The sequence below is a fragment of the Stenella coeruleoalba genome (genome assembly GCF_951394435.1).
Source record: "Stenella coeruleoalba genome assembly, chromosome: 6".
NCBI lineage: Eukaryota > Metazoa > Chordata > Mammalia > Artiodactyla > Delphinidae > Stenella > Stenella coeruleoalba.
The window spans coordinates 96,162,152-96,179,537 of NC_137151.1; the positions used below are offsets into that span (position 1 = coordinate 96,162,152).

Sequence of the window (17,386 nt, forward strand, 5' to 3'; positions counted from 1 at the left end):
GCTGTCTGCTCCGGTCACGTAATGAATGAAGAAAAGACATAGGCAAAAGGAAAACAGTGTTACTTACTGGTTGGTCTGTGTGGCCTGAGGACAGCATTTTTAACTCCCTTACTCATCACATCTAAACCCATGCTGAGTTCTGCCAACTTCAGTCTGGAAATATTTCTTGAGTTCATCCACCTCTTTCTAACCATAGTTCAGACCCTTATCACCTCTTGCCTAGACTACTACAATTGCATCCTAACTGGTCTCCACGTTTTCACTCTTGTTCTCTTCAAATTCACCTTCCACCTTTGTGCTAAAGGGATCTGTATAAAATGAAAAGTTGTACGTATGACTCTTCTGTTTAAAATCCTTCAAAAGGTCCTCATTACCTGCAGGAGAGAGTCCAACCTATGAACTATGCTTACCTTGCCAGTCCTGTCTTTTACAACTCAGGTCCAGCAAATTCAGGTAGGTGCAATTCCCAACACCTGCCATACTCTTTCTTCCCTTCTCATCTGCTCTGCCTAGACCATTCTTTTTTTTCTCTTTGTCTTTATCTTCCCCACAGTCGCCTACCTCACCCCTACCCCAACACACATTCTCCTACCTCCCCCGCACCCCCTAACACAAAGACTCATCTTAGCTAGGATAACTTTTACTTCATAAAAGCCTGTTGAATCAATGTGTGCATAATCCTTATAAGACTCAGGTCAGCAGTCACCTCCTCCAGAAATCCTTAGTTGGTTCCCCAGTTGCCCTCACAAACACGTGCAGATCACTCTGCCACTCTTTTTAAAGTTGCTGTCTGTTTTTGTATCTTTCTTCTCCCACCAGATTGTGAGCTGCCCAAGGATAGTCACTGAGCCCTGCTTACCTTTGGGAAATCAATTTCTCTCTCCCAGTGCCTCTTGGGACGGTGTCTCACCCTGAGTTATGCAAGAGGCACTAAGCAAACTACTGGAGTGTAGATGCTTGAGCTACTCTGGCCCCCCTCCCTCTCCAGCTTGCTGTGGGTGCTGGGAGAAGGAGGCCACACTGAGCAACCGTCCAGGATTTCTCTTCAGCCTTACTCAGTTTCCTTGCCCATGCTTCCCCTCCCCGCTTTTAAAAAATCCCTGCGAAGGAGTCCTATTCTCATCTTTTTTCTTACATCAGCTCTCAAAGGAAGATCAGGAAGAATTTGAATGCCCATTAGAACAGAATTCAAGTAATTAATAACAGAAACACACTTCTTGGAGTCCTCAATAGGCAGAAACACAGATACCTAAGCTGAAAAGGAACGCAGATGTTGGCATTTCTTGCTGGGGTTGGCTCTTCCAATCAGAACCGGCCCAGTGATTCTTGCTCAGTAAGCACAGAAAAAGGCTAAGCAAGATACAACAAAACAGAAAATGAGTTGGATTTTCCTATCAAGACAGGCTGAACTTTTTGAGTCTTTACGTATTTACTTTTCAGTGCTTTTAGAGAGTATTTGTTATAATGAATAATAAATGAAGCTAAAGTTGTTGTTGAGACAGATTTTGAATGAGGACTTAATGAGATGCTAGGCAGAGCTAGCTGCTGCTAAGCATGGTACAGTCTGATCACCATCTTTCACTTATTATTTAATGAGACGCTATTGTTTGCACAGCATCATGCAAAGAAGCATAACCCCTTGTCCTTGCTCAAAAGGGACTTGGGAACTAGGAGTGTAGAGGAAATACACACAAATCAAAAGTTAAACAAATGGAAGCCTATGAAGCAAGAGGTGCTCAAAATGTAGAACAGAGAGTAATCATTTTGAGACCTGAGAAGGGAGAGACATTGTAGGCCGTGGAGTCGGTGAACAAAGTACAGAGAGATGAGTACTCAGTGTGGCCCTAAATGATCTGGCTAATGGGGAGGGTTTTGGTTCGAGGAAATGAGATTGGAAATGCTAGTGGAAGCCTATGAATTGAGGATTAAAAGTGAGTTTCAACTGTTAAGCCACTGCTTCGCAAACTTGACTGCAAATTAGAATCTCTGAGAAACTTTAAAAATATTGACGTCTGGGTCCTACACCCAAAGATTCTGATTTAATTGGCCTGGGAATCAAGGGTTTTTAAAGTTTCCAGATGACTTTAATATGCTGTCAGCTTGAGAGCTCTGTTAGGCTATAGTGGTTTTCAACCCTGACTGAATATTAGAATCAACCAGGGGAATTGTTAAACCAATGCTAAACGCGACATATAAAATAGGAGAAAATATTTGCAAATCACATATCTTGATAAGGAACTTGTATCACAAATATGTAAAGAACTCTGATAACTCAACACTAACAAGACAACCCAGGTAAGTGGGCAAATGATCTAAATAGACATTTCTCTAAAAAGGGTATACAAATAGCTAATAAGTACATGAAAAAAATGCTCAAATCATTAGGGAAATGCAAATCAAACCACAATGAGATACCACTTCATAACTCTAGGATGGCTATAATAAAAAAAATGGACAACAACAAGTGTTGGAGAAATTGGAACCCTTATACGCTGCTGGTGGGGCTGTAAAATGGTGCAGTTGTTTTAGGAAGCAGTTTGGCAGTTCCTTAACAAGTTAAATACAAAGTTACCATAATAACCCAGCAATGCCACTCCAGGTGTACACCCAAGAGAATTGAGAACATTCGTCCACACAAAAACTTGTACATGAATATTAGCAGCATTATTCACAATAGCCAACAAGTGAAAGCAACTAATGAATGAAGAAACAAAATGTGGTATATCCATACAATGGGATAGTATTTGGCCGTGAAAAGGAATGAAGTTCTGATACATTTACAACATAGATGAACCTTGACAACATTCTGCTAAGTGAAAGAAGCTAGATACAAAAGGCAACAAAAAACTAAAAATAGAACTACCATACGACCCAGCAATCCCACTACTGGGCATATACACTGAGAAAACCATAATTCAAAAAGAGTCATGTACCACAATGTTCATCGCAGCTCTATTTACAATAGCTAGGACATGGAAGCAGCCTAAGTGTCCATCAACAGATGAATGGATAAAGAAGATGTGGCACATATATACAATGGAATATTACTCAGCTGTAAAAAGAAATGAAATTGAGTTATTTGTAGTGAGGTGGGTGGACCTAGAGTCTGTCATACAGAGTGAAGTAAGTTAGAAAGAGAAAAACAAATACTGTATGCTAACGCATATATATGGAATCTAAAAAAAAAAAAAAGGTCATGAAGAACCTAGGGGCAGGACGGGAATAAAGACGCAGACCTACTAGAGAAAGGACTTGAGGACATGGGGAGGGGTAAGGGTAAGCTGGAACAAAGTGAGAGAGTGGCATGTACATATATACACTACCAAATGTAAAACCGATAGCTAGTGGGAAGAAGCCACATAGCACAGGGAGATCAGCTTGGTGCTTTGTGACCACCTAGAAGGTTGGGATAGGAAGGGTGGGAGGGAGGGAGATGCAAGAAGGAGGGGATATGGGGATATATGTATATGTATAGCTGATTCACTTTGTTATAAAGCAGAAACTAGCACACCATTGTAAAGCAATTATACTCCAATGAAGATGTTAAAAAAAAAAAGGCAACATATTGATGATCCCATTTATATGAAATGTCCAGAATAGGCAAATCCACAGAGGTAGAAAATAGATTCGTGATTGCCAGGGGCTGGAAAAAAGAAGGAATGGGGAGGGGGCTGCTAATGGGGAGGGGATTTCTTTTGGCGGGTAATGAAATATTCTGGAATCAGAGAGTGTTGATCCATTCACAGCTTTGTGAATGTAATAAAAAGCCGCTGAACTTTTTTTTTGTGGCCTCTCCCGTTGCGGAGCGCAGGCTCAGCGGCCATGGCTCACGGGCCCAGCTGCTCCGCGGCATGTGAGATCTTCCCGGACCCGGGCACGAACCCGTGTCCCCTGCATCGGCAGGCGGACTCTCAACCACTGTGCCACCAGGGAAGCCCAAGCCACTGAACTTTTAAAGTTTACTTTAAAAGGGTGAACTTTAAAAAAAGGGTGAGCTTTATGGTACATGAATTATATCTTAATAAGTTGTTATAAAAAAATGAAAAGAATGGATCCCTCTCTCCACCAGCATAGACCAGTTAAATCAGAATTTTTGGGAATGGAACCCAGGCACAGGTTCTTGATGTACAGCTAGCATTGAGAACTATGTAAAAGATGAAAAGCTATTAGTGATTTAGTTCTATGCAGCTCCGTTTTCTCCAAAGCAAAAACAAAATACTTGAGTACATGGATTCAAATCCAAATTAAATTGTAAATTTCATTTTAATAGATGATTTGACCCTTTAGTATGGGTATGGGGGATATTGCTTCAAATAACCCTTAAAAAAAATGTGAACAGGCAGACAATTGTTAGTATACCTAAAAACAATAGCAAAAATGTTTTTTGTTTGTATTGACTTTTTAATCAAAGACACAAAGTGACTTATTGTTTTAAAGAAATTTTGGAGAGTGTTGGTTGCAAAGTCGATTCTCAGTGCTTGAGTGGCCCATTGCTCAGGTGGTTGTAGTTTACTTGGGTTTCAGTCCTTGCTTTGCTCACCATCTGCTCAGTGATATTAGACAGATCATCCAATGTTTCTAGGCCTCACACAGTCACTACAAGAAAAGGGAATATATTGTCATGTGCTAGGGAATGGGGTATAGTGGGGAAAAAACAGGATAGAATAGATATGTTCTCTTCCATCATGCAGATTTCAGGTTCTTTGCTTTAAAAGTGAAGAGATTGAACTAGGTTGTCTCCAGATTTTTTGATCGTTTACTAGGATAGCATAAAGGTAGAAGATGGGCTAGAGAAAGAACTCTTGTGGGCCTCTTGGGCCTCTTCCATCTTCTGTGATTTAAAGAAACAAATATGCAAACTTCCTGACAAGGCTGTTTTCAGAATTTGCTATGGAGGATAAATTAAATTCTTTGGATTACATTTTTCTTACCTCTTTATCCTACTCTTGGAACAGCCAATAAAAAAAGTCAAAATGTTTCAAAACATTTAAATTCCTTCACAAAAGGCTGAATCACAACTTAAAATACAAATCTATTTGTTTATGTCAGGTGTTAAAAGCCATTTCCAAGAAAAACACTCAATTAGAAAATTAATTGAGCATGATTAACATGTTAGGAACCTCAGCACAGATTCAAAAATTCCAAATGCATAGCTGTGATGTTCAATGCCAACAGAAGGCCACGTTCTGCCTTCCAAGTGAAAACATGCTCCACTGTTCCATTCAAAGGAGGATGAAAATAATATCAAAATGTAAACTCTAAAAAAAAAAAAAAAAAAAAAGTAAACTCTCAGGATAACTATCTTCCAAAGAGCTCCTGCGTCTTCATCTGCCAAGAGAAATCCTTTGCTGGAGATCTGTTTATTTTGTTAACTAATATATCTTGACTTCAGAAAAAAAGTCCTTATATTCTTGTTCTAAGCAAATGATTTTTTCCCCATCCAGAAAACAAGATTTTGGTGAATCAGTCGCCCATGCTTGTGGTAAACAACAATGAGGTCAACCTCAGCTGCAAGTATACCTACAACCTCTTCTCGAAGGAGTTCCGGGCATCCCTTTATAAGGGAGTAGATAGTGCTGTGGAGGTCTGTGCTGTGAATGGAAATCACTCCAAGTCACTTCAGTCTACAAACAAGGAATTCAACTGCACTGTGAACTTGGGCAACGAAACAGTGACATTCTACCTCCAGGATTTATACGTTAACCAAACGGATATTTATTTCTGCAAAATCGAGGTTCTGTATCCTCCTCCTTACATAGACAATGAGAAGAGTAATGGGACCATTATCCATGTGAAAGGTAACGCACGGCTCGACCAGTGTCCACTCTCAAGTAGTGGTTTTCAACTGCAGTCTTGAAAACTAGGTCATGATCAGTGGTGGGGTTGGCTAACTCCCAAAGAGGACTGACCAACGAGGAAGTCTACACCTCTTAAGCCAGTGATATTTTGCATATTTTGATTCCTCTCACATTCTCCTCTAGGAAGAAGGAAGGAAATGTACCCAAGTGCCATCCCCATATCATTTAATCTAATCTATTCTATTTTTCAGAGAAACATCTTTGTCCAGCTCCCCGGTCTCCTGAGTCCTCTAAGCCATTTTGGGCACTTGTGGTGGTAAACGGAGTCCTAGCTTTCTATAGCTTGCTAGCAACAGTGGCTCTTTCTAACTGCTGGGTAAGAGAAACAGCATTGTTTTCATGTAACTTTTCTACTGCATATGCAGTTGGACATATTCAAGAATTTTGCCTATGTGGCTTATTTTCTGTTGAACATGTGATTATTTTCTTTTTCCCTGCTAGGTTTCAGTAGGTTCTCTTTTAGCCTATCCAACTTTATCTGAGATAAAAATCAGATGTGAGTTTATGTTCAGAAGACACTGATTAGGTGGCCAAGCAGAGTAAGAAGCTAAACAGGTAAATAAATGTGGGAGATAAATTAGGGTAGAAAATTACCTTTCTTCTCCCCACGTTGCAATGTCATTATGACATATAAAATAGCTCTAATATATACATATGTATAAAAATCTAAGCGACTTGGGAATCTAAGAAACTGAAGCCAATGAATAACTTTGGTTCGGGGTCAAAAATCATGAGAAATTTGTCTACTGAAATTATGCATTCAAACCTAGCAAGGAAACTAGGTCTGTTTATCTGAGTCATATTTTTATCTCCTCTGAAGCAGTTGAATTTTGTGAGGCCAAGTATGGTGCTGTCATTATGAAACTATAACGGGAGTTAGACTTTTCTGAGCTCTTACCACTGAATTGGAGTTTACGAACTTTTGCAAATGTTCATGCAATAAACTTGGTGTGTTTTCCTCTACCTTCTTCAACGTTGAAGTTTTGGCCTAGATTTGAACGCGTATTGATAACCATATCTACTGCGAGGCAGGGACCTCCTTATTTTCTCTCCTTTCTCTTACTCAGGAACTTCCAGTTCTTATGTACACAGTGTGGCACTGATTCCATATTGTCTTTGACTTTTTTTCCAGAAGTTAGATTCATGTATGAATCATTTCCTCAACAGGATATGTATGCTTCTCAAGGATAGAGGACGATTTCTCTTGACATTCACCATCCATCTGGTATTAAGTACATTTAGCTTAGTGCTTAAAGAATGCTTATGAACTGATGAATTGATAACCCCCATAGAAGCCAAACTAAGGACTTAAATGAGTATGCCTGAAGTATCATACTTGTCTTTAAGGCATATTCCATACATCTAACTAATTCATACATGGATCAGTGATTTCTGGAAGCCATGCCATGTTGAAACCATCCTATTTACTATAGCCTTGGTGCTGGGCAGGGTCGGGGTGGAGGAGGAAGGAAGCCCTGGGTTCGCAGTCATGCCAAGGGTAGATTCAGCCTGGGATCCTTTTAAACTCTTGTCAGCCTATTGCCAAAGTTTGCCTCTCCCTTGTTCCCCAAATGCTACTCCCATTTTGGGAGACTAGGGGGCAGATGGATGCTTGTCAGGCTTCCTGTTGCCTAATCTGTACCTCCAACAAAATCTGTAACCACCAAAGTGGCTGCTTGTTCCTGAAAATTCTTTATATCAGATCATGAGAATTTGCCTATCTTGCCTTCTTCAAGTTGCCCAACCCTGATGGGGGCTTTTTGTGTAGTGAAATATTGCCTAAGTTCTTCCTCTGATGTCAGTTGAGTCTGGATCTTTGTGTCTTCATCCTAGTTACCTTTCATCTTTGAACCTCTGTGGAGTTTGCCAATAACATTAGAATTTAGGCTCCGGATGCGCAGGCTCAGCGGCCATGGCTCACGGGCCCAGTTGCTCCGCGGCATGTGGGATCTTCCTGGACCGGGGCATGAACCCGCGTCCCCTGCATCGGCAGGCAGACTCTCAACCACTACGCCACCAGGGAAGCCCTCAGGTCTTGTTTTTATCTTGATCCCCTTGGAATATCAACTTCTTAATCTAAAAGCCAGGAGCAGTGCCTTTTGGGGTACATTTCCAGGACAGGTGCTCCCCTGTAGTATGCTGACCTAAGTCAATGTACTTTACCAGCTTTGTAAGAAGTAGTTTTGGAAAACTGTTTTAACTTTCAGTGGCCAGAAGGGTACTGCTCGCCATTTAAAACTTATTGTCAATATACACTAGAATATCAGTTACTATAAGCAGGGACTAATTTGCTAAGTGACTCGAGTTACCCAAAGGGACAAGAGTAGCTTCTATTTTCAATGAGTTAAAAAAGTTTACTTTTAAATTGGAAACATCATAAATGCAATATGTTTTTCTTTGGCAGCACTACTAATTCCTAGTGAGGTTCATCTTCCTTTGTCTTGAGAAAACTTATTTTGGTCTTATTCTGTCTCACGAGCTCCCTGAAAATTGGGAAGTCCCAGTGCTTGGCATACCTTATCTTCTTCTGTGGCCTGTTGTGGTTAATTAGGTTACCCAATAAGAAGTACCCTTTATCTGCATCTCAAACATAGGTCTTTGTACTCTCTGACCAAATGGGTGTGAAATAAATATATATGTGTATTTCATAGAATAACAGAGCATTTTTACCCAGGGCTCATCTTTTCTGGATACTGTTTAAGCAACTTGCTGAGATAGGCAGCCAGGTCATCAGGGATCCATCCCTAGAGTTTAGCCATTTCCAGGGTACTTTTCTGGGATCCTATTTTTGGCTGGTCTGCATTGTGCCTTGGTGTAAGATGCTGTTTTCTGGAACTTCCTGAGGGTCTGTGATGTACTGCCATAGGCAGTTCTAGGCTGAGTGGGTTTCTGGGAACAGCTGCAGATTCTATCTCAGTTCTTGACCTGTAGATGACATTTGAATAAAGAGAGAGCTCCCCTCTGCCAGGCAGCCACAGACCAGCACCTGTCACTCTCACTCAATCCTCAGTTCACTCCGTTGAGATGGTAAACCCATCCTCCTTCTTAGTCTAAAGGAGCCTTTAAAAAACACAGTTTTCTCCACTATAAATCACACTGTGGGCAATGTAGATAGTGTGTGTACAGGTAGTATCTGCCTTTAAATTCAGTGGGTTCTTGAAGACCATGTCCTTTAAATGAATTGCCCTGTGTATGCTTGTGTCTTTCTGCTGCTTCCGAGAAACAAGTTGGTAAGGATGGGAGTAGAAGGAAGAGAAAGGGAGGAGTGGTCCTGAAATCACACATCTTTAGCAGACAGTGAATGTTGAAGGGCTAAATGACTTAGTCACAGAGACATGTAAGGTGAGTACTCTGCACACGTATATGCATATGCTAGATGAACATGGACACTGTGGGTTCTGTATACTGTTCCCAGCATGTCTCATTTCCATCCCACTGTTGTGTTTACAGTTAGGGTGAAAATGACTAAATCTGCTATCTGATAACAGCATGAGGGTAAGCATGGGAGCGGATTGCAACAGATCTTTCATAAGTTTGGTGCAACCCAGAGAACCTCAGAGCCAAGGCATCTTCATTATGGGGGCCCCTCTAACTAGCTATAGTTTAATTTGAGTGTCCAGAAGCAAAGTCTGTCTCTTAGGAGTCTGGCAAGGGAAGTCGTCAGAGTTAGAGTAGGTACTCTAATGCCTCCCAGGATATCAGCAGCAGCCTTCCACATTTATGTGGGGGGCAGACAATTCCTTGCCTTACTCCTGCCCTGCCATAACCCTGTGCCCAAGAGGACTCTAGTCCTTTATTTATAGAAAGGATGTAGAACCAAGATGTTTGAAGGGCAACTTCCCTCACCCCCTTGGTTTCCATAGCTACCTCTCCCTGAATGCATCCCCCAATTATGTCTGTTTAATGATGTCCTCTTCTTACTTTCAGCTAGATAACCTCATCCATCATCTCAAATCCCAAATGACCGAAGCTGAATTGATAGTCTCTTTCAAATCCACTTTTCCTATCATCTTGCCTTATACTTATGGATGGACCATCAACCTCCTGCTCACCCAGGCTCAAATCATCAGTCATCTTTGAGTATGAGCAAGAAGGAGGACTCAGGCAGTCTAAGAATATTCATTCTCACTTGGTGATATAGCTTGTATCCATTGCTTCATTTTCATTCCTTTCTTTTTCATGATCAGACTCTTCAGATCAGGATTTCCCGGTCTTGGCACTACTGACATTTGAGCTGGATAATACTTTGTTGTCAGGGGCTGCCCTGTGCATTGTAGGATGTTTAGCAGCATCTCTGGCCTCTGCCCACTAGATGCCAGTAGCATTCATCCCAGTGTGAATCTGAAGACATCCCAAAATGTCTTCAGATGTTGTAAAATGTCCTCTGGGACAGAGGATAAGGGAGTTGGAGGTGTCAAGGATGAGGCTTAGGAGGTCTGGTATGGGCAACTGTGTGTATGGTAGTGTCACCCACTGGGACGAGAAACACTGGAAAAGACCAGGTTTTAGGGGAAGATCTTGAGTTTCTTTTTGGACATGTTGAGTTTCAAGTACCTTTGAGGTCTAGTCCAGAGATATAAATTTGGGTGAATAGGTGGCAATTGAAACTGTGAATGTGGCCGAGGTTGCCTAGGGAGAGAGGATGGCATGAGTAGAGGAGAAGGCTTAGGACCAAACCATGAGGAACTCTAACGCTGAATGGCTAGTTAGAGAAGAAAGAGCTTGCAGAGGAGGCAAGGAGGGAGTGGCCCCAGAGCGGCAGGATGAGAACTGGGGTGGTAGCACCTCACGGAAGGCAAAGCAGAAGCATGTCAGAAGGGAACGGATAATCTAGAATGCTGCTGAGAGCTCAAAAGATGAGGCCTGAAGACATGTTAGTTTTATTTAGTGATATGGAGGTCCATTTTTTACCAACCTTTAACACTTACTCCTGCCCCTTTGATAAGGAAGGTGGGAAGGGATCAGGTAGGAGTGCATGGAAATAAGGCCAGTCTTTGGCTTATTTATTCTGGTGCTCATGACATTCATGTCCAACATATCAATATTTACTTATGCATCAGGCCAGGCCTATGTGCCAAGAAATAGACTTTTTTTTTTTCATTCTGGAGAATTCTGGATCCAGAAATCTGGATGGCTTTCTACTTTTAGGATTTTTATGGAACTTTTATCAAACATGTAAATTTTACCATCACACTGATCGAGAAAATATGTTCCTAACCTTCAGTCAAAACTTTGCTAAGATTTGTGGTGAGTATAACTCTAATTCTAGGGTTAGTATCACCCCTTATTCCTGGTAGAAATTCATCCAGAGGGAGCTGTGTCTCAGGGATGGAGATGAATGACGCTATCGTCTTTATTTATGGAAATATACATACATATAAAGGAATAGGACTGTAACTAGTTGTCTAGAACTGTAACATCCAATTAATTTGGACTCCACTGCTATGAAATTGTGACTATTCCAGACTCTGGAGGGCTGAAGGTCCTCTTTGGTTAATCGTGAAAAAAAAATGGCTTCTTGAGCAAATGACTAATACAAGAAGATTGCATTGGGGATGCTTAACCTTTTCAAAGGAGGAAGGGCCTTCAAGAATATTCACATATCAGAGTTGGATATGTTAATTAGATATGCTTTTGGAATTCAGTTCAAATGGTTGCATTGAGAGTAACAGGAGTGCATTTCTCTAAAATACTTTCTTTGATTCAGATTTTTCAGGTTAATTTGGAAGAGTCCAAAGTAGTTGGGTTTGATTGGTCATTATGCAAGTCCAAGGTGCTCAATGAATTCTGGTTTGTTCAGCTTCCTTTGACTGTGTTCTGAAGAGTTGCCCCCAAATCTTAGCACTCCTCCCAGATATCTCCCTCTGTGTCCCTGGCCCCCTTCACAGTGACATTTCTCTTTTCTGCAGATGAAGAGTAAGAGAAACAGGATGCTTCAGAGCGACTACATGAACATGACACCTCGCAGGCCGGGGCCCACCCGAAAGCACTACCAGCCCTATGCGCCAGCACGGGACTTTGCAGCCTACCGTTCCTGACACGGACGCCTATCCAGATGCAAGCCGGCTGGCCCCTCTTCACCTGCTCAACACCATTGCTCTGGATAGGAAAGGACTGCCTCGTCTTCAGCCAGCCACCTTGGCCTCCTGTTAGGCCACCAATGCTAATTTTTCTTGAACAAATAGGCCGAATAACATCATTTTGAGACTCTGAAATGAAGTTAAAGAATATTACTGTGGCAGACTCGTGTAGTGCCATGGCCCAAATTCAAACTCACCATGTATTTATTGACTTGATTGAGAGGTTAGGGTAGAAAACTGAAAGTGAGCGGATTCTGTTAGCCCTGACATCTACTTACAGTTCCACTCCTTTCTAACTCACCTGCATATTGCGGTCAAGTGAAGTGTGATATCGAAAGACTTTTTAGGTGGAGAAGAAAAGGTTAGGAAATCATTCCCTTTGATTAAATGGGGGTTTTGGGTGGAGATAAGTTGGAATGGGGGAGGGAGACATAAACATTTAAAAAACCCTTAAAACACTGTCTCTCACTCATGAAATGAGTCACTTAGTTCCTATTTAATGCTGTTTTATTTTAGTTTGTAAAGATGTAGACATTCTTTTTGATGAATTCTGGTCCTATTAGTCATTTTGACCAATGGAATCCCTTCAGAGCAATGGGAGGTAAACCAACTTGCTTTCCTTACTCCCTGTGATGGGAATTCAAGGTAATCTTCACAATATGATTTCAAAAGAATAAAGTAGTCCTCCCACACCAAGGAAGAATGTGTCAGGAAATAAGGTCACTTGATGTCAAAATTATTTGAATACTATGAAGGGTTATTTGTTTAGCAGCTCATTTCAGTCGAATCATACAGGGGCCTTTTCTGTTCCATGTATTTTAGGTTTGCTCAGTTAGTTTCTTTATTGTCTGCATGGAGATCTACAGCGGGATGCTGAGAGTGCATCTCCTGGAGAAGTGATGATACTGTGAAAAAGGGATGTTAGCATCCATTAGAGTATGAGGGATGGGTCTCGAGAAACTTCTGAAGGGAACAACACAATTCTTGCCACATGCCGCAGGGGTGGCTGGCATCTGGTAGGAGTTTTCTAGAAGACAGAAGGCAGAAGGAGAAATGGTGAGAGCTTCTTTCTGGGACTTTCTGTGCTTTAGGGCTCAGAGCTCCAGAACTCTGTGGTTCAGTTGCCTGTTTACCCTGGAGGTCCATCGACATGGAAAAGTGTTTGATGCTTTTGAGGTAGCATCAAAGTTCTCAAGAGACCAGGCAAGGCCAGACCCTGGAAACACCATGAATATTTTTCTGGCTCCAGTTTGGGTCAACTGGAGTATGTCTGGGGACCTTGAAGAATGGTTTTACTGCTGCCCTTATAATTTGTTCAGTGCTTTGATTCATTCAGATGTTGGAGAAGTCTAGGTTTTAGAGGCAGATAGGCCTGGCTCAAGTACTATTGCTAGTTGGCCTCAGGCGAGTCACTGCCTTTCTAAGACTCTGATTCTTCAACTATAAAATGAAGATAGTGATCACAAATGTCTGTTCCTATACTATCGTTTCCATGAGGGCATGTCTCAAGTTTGTCTTTTTTTTTCCTGCTTGGCCCTGGCACATAGTACCATGACTGACATATGTTAGCTATTATTATTATTGTCATATAGATAAACTATGTATAAAAATTAAACTGGGCAATGACCTGAGAAGGAAGAGACTATTATAACACAAATTTAAATTCACTACCCAGGGATGAGGTGCTACAAAATTTGAAAGCCTCTAAACTCCCTCCCATTTCCTGTTTCAAAATATTTTAGCTTGCAATAAGATGTACAGCATTCTGCCTCTCACTTTTATGTATATAAAGAGGTCTTCTCTAATTTTTTTTTTTTTGTAACATGGGGAGGGGTAGAAATCTTATAATTCCATTCAGAGGATATTGTACTTTGGTTGATTTTTAAATGGGCTTCCATTCCATGAATTAAATTATTTCAAAGAAGGTCGAACTTAGCAGTCCTTGGGTGATGAAAACTGTTGAATTTATACTGACACATGTGCCAAATCGCCAGCCTCTTGGCATGCAGAGTTCCTTAATCCAAGTTATCAGATTGAATTTGAAAAGGACAGAGCTGGAGAATTTTTAGAAAGGGCAATGACAAAAAATAAATTAGAAAATGGAAAGATTTGCTCTTTGGTAATAAATGGTTTTATTTTCTGATGGGAAAAATAGGTTTACTGAAGATGAATCATACTTTAGATTTTTCTTACTCACTCTGAACAGAACCAAAGTAGAAATGTTAACAGGGAAGTCCGTTTTCACTATTACTGTGAACCAAGAAATGGTTTAAGAACAGTGGTTGAAGCAATGCTGGTACAGTTTCAGATATGGCAATTATGAAGAAAACAATGCCATTTGCTGCTATTATTGTAAGAGTCTTATAATTAATAGTGGTTCTATAATTTTTGATTGTGAGCTCACTTATTTGGGGATGAGCATACCAATTTAAAGAGACCAAGTGGGCTTCTCTGGTGGCGCAGTGGTTGAGAGTCCGCCTGCCGATGCAGGGGACGCAGGTTCGTGCCCTGGTCCGGGAGGATCCCACATGCCGCTGAGTGGCTGGGCCCGTGAGCCATGGCTGCTGGGCCTGCGCGTCCGGAGCCTGTGCTCCGCAACGGGAGAGGCCACAATGGTGAGAGGCCCGCATACTGCAAACGAACAAACAAACAAACAAAAATAAATAAATAAAGAGACGAAGTATACATTATGTTCTGTGTTCAGTGATAAAATTGCTGAACTACCATGTGCCTGTTTTAAATCTGTGCTTTAATACTGTTTTTCAGAGCAGGTATGCTTCACTTTTGGTGATGAATCTGGAGAAAACCTGTTATTTAAAAAAGGTATGAGATAAACCCTTTTTATAAATCTCTAGTTTAGCCTTGAAAAAAAAATCCAGACTTTTAAATATTAGTTTCATTTCAAAGCAAAGTACACTTCTGGTTTGTTTGCTTGGCTTTAGTCACAACTTCTCATCAGACCAATGGATTATATCTCTGAGATGTCAGGCTGGGCTTACCTGTGCATTCTGTGTGATGTAAATGTTCTATCAGAGAGATCAAACTTCAGCCTTAACTCCATCAATCCCTCAGGTTAACTAACTGAGCCACTAGTTCTCATGGCTAATTTAATGGGGATGTTGGTGGTTAAATGGATACCACATCCCTCATCCTGGCCTTTTGTACTGCTGCACAGGAGCAACAGCAGGCCTGGGGATTGATCACAAAGTGTTAAATTTAACTACATGCTGGAGGTTGGAGATGGTGGCAGTGATGAACCTAGAACCAAAATCATCACCGCTATAGACCTGTTACTGCCCAGGTTTTGGTATCTGCAAGGGCTCTTGAGGCTGAGGAAATCTCTTTCTTATAAGTATATAAATACTTTCTGATATATTCCTCCTCAAATATCACAGCCATGTTCCAACCTCAGGGCCTTTACACATACTGTTTCCACTGTCTGGAATGCTCTTCCCCAGATATCTACCTGGCTTGCTCCTTCATTTCCTTCACGTCCCTGCTCAAGTGTCACCTTCTACCCTAGTAAAATCTCCCCAAGCCCCATCTACTTTCCTTGCTTGTTTGTTTTTCCATAGCATTTCACCATTTCTTATACCTGACCTTTAAACTTATTTGTTCACTGTCTAATTCCCCAAACTAGAATGCAAGCTCCAGGAGCGATTGAACTTTGCTTTGTTTATTGCCATATCTCCAGTGCCCAGAACAGTGCCTGACAGGTAACAAATATTTATCGACTGAATGAGTGAATTTCACATGCCTTTATGAATTAATTGTCAGTCTAAATGTACTAATCAGACTCTGAGAAGGAGAGAGTCAGTTCTGTTTTCCACTTTCCTATTAATAAGCTCAAAAATCCATTTTATTAGTGAGACAGGATGTAAAACATACACACAGCCAAGCCTGGTGAAAGAAAACCTGGTAGCTATACGTTCATTTACATTTTAGAAATGTTTGTGCAGTGACGAAAACCAATACTGTTAGAGTCATCTTAAAAAGTCACGCTAAATAAGCCACAGTTGAAATTAAGTTGATTTCCCATTGAAGTCCCCAACTCCCCTCTTAATGGAGTATTGACTATGTTTTAAACATGCCTTTAGTCTAAGACTTCTGAAAATGTTGCCTTTGTTGTTAAAATCCCATCCGACTACTAAACTGCTGCTCTTTCTTTTTATTTTTTCTCCCTTGGCCCCCAACAAATTCTATAAATGCTTTGCCTGGCTGTGATTCATAAAGAGCTCAAGGATGGGAATGCTGGGGACAGACAATTTCAGATTCTTCACCTGTCAAGCTCTTGTCATAACTGAACATGCTAATGGCTTGCAATAGTTTTAAAATAAAAGAACAACGACAAACAAAATTGTGGCATTTGGAACAAGTTGACAATTCAAATCAGACATATCAATCATCACACACACACACACACACACACACACACACACACACACTGCTATCCTCTTGTGGGTAGGGAAAGACCCTTGAACAAGAGACACAAGAGCTGGTCTGATATTTCATGTAATAACTCCTATTACTTCATTGCAAATTGTGCTTTGAGTGTGGCCTGACGTCACATAGGTGTGTTATGAGTTCATCTCCAAACGGACTATTTTCTTCGTTGAAATGGAGCTCATTAAACTTAATAAAGATAACCAAAACCTGTTACTCCAAGAAAGACTTAGCTCATGAGTTTGATTGGACAAACCAAATCAACTGGAGAAGGATAAGTTGGTAAAAACTCCGGCACTAAATGTATCGGCTCAATAAGCACTCCTTTACTGGGCTAATATAAATAGTGTAACCTAGTTCTGTGAGAAGGTTCTAGCACCTTGAAACTCAAGTGCAAAATGAAATAAAATGCAAACTTCATGACTTCACCTAACAGACCTCCCACCACGTTCTAACTTCATAACTAGGTGAAGAGTGTAGTTTGCTGCAGCCCGGAATTCACTTTTTTTAATCCAGTCTGATAAAAGAGATTGATTCCTTTTAAAGCAGTACACTTTCTCCTCTCTCCCTTTGTCTGGAACAGAGATAATGGATGAGTGAGAAAAATCAAAGAAAATTCTGGATCCATCATAATGGGGGCCCTGACGACTGCCCTAAGCAGCAGCAAATGGGATGGTCTGGGAGTCACACCAGAAACTTGTTTGTTACCTTATCTGCATCTCCTTAGCTGAGGCACTAACTCTTGGCTTTTCAATAGTGGTGCTCAGAAGAAGTTTGGTTCTTCTGGAATGAATCTGATTGGGTGGACCTCCCAACTTTCTCTGATTTGGCATCCCAAAGGAATGAGTGCTTTCCGCTTGAAGATTCTCAGGCTCTCAGCACTTAGAGACCCAGGCCACTGTCCAGGGAAGAATGGAGCACGCTTCCTCAGTGTGCCTTTCGTTCTTTTCAGGGTATGGACACTGGGTTCCACGCTTGAAAAACATTAAGGATTAAATATGGATG

General features: G+C 41.1%; 1 protein-coding gene across 1 annotated transcript in view; it reads left to right on the forward strand.

Moving 5' to 3' along the window:
• Positions 1–14,679, forward strand: part of CD28 (CD28 molecule) — a 29,751-nt gene extending 15,072 nt beyond the window's left edge. The window contains exons 2-4 of the mRNA XM_079924913.1: positions 5,445–5,798; positions 6,050–6,174; positions 11,768–14,679. Of these exons, the coding sequence (XP_079781039.1) occupies positions 5,445–5,798; positions 6,050–6,174; positions 11,768–11,896 (608 nt within the window). The 3' untranslated portion in view covers positions 11,897–14,679. The remainder of the gene's footprint in view (positions 1–5,444; positions 5,799–6,049; positions 6,175–11,767) is intronic.
• Positions 14,680–17,386: the final 2,707 nt, after the last annotated feature.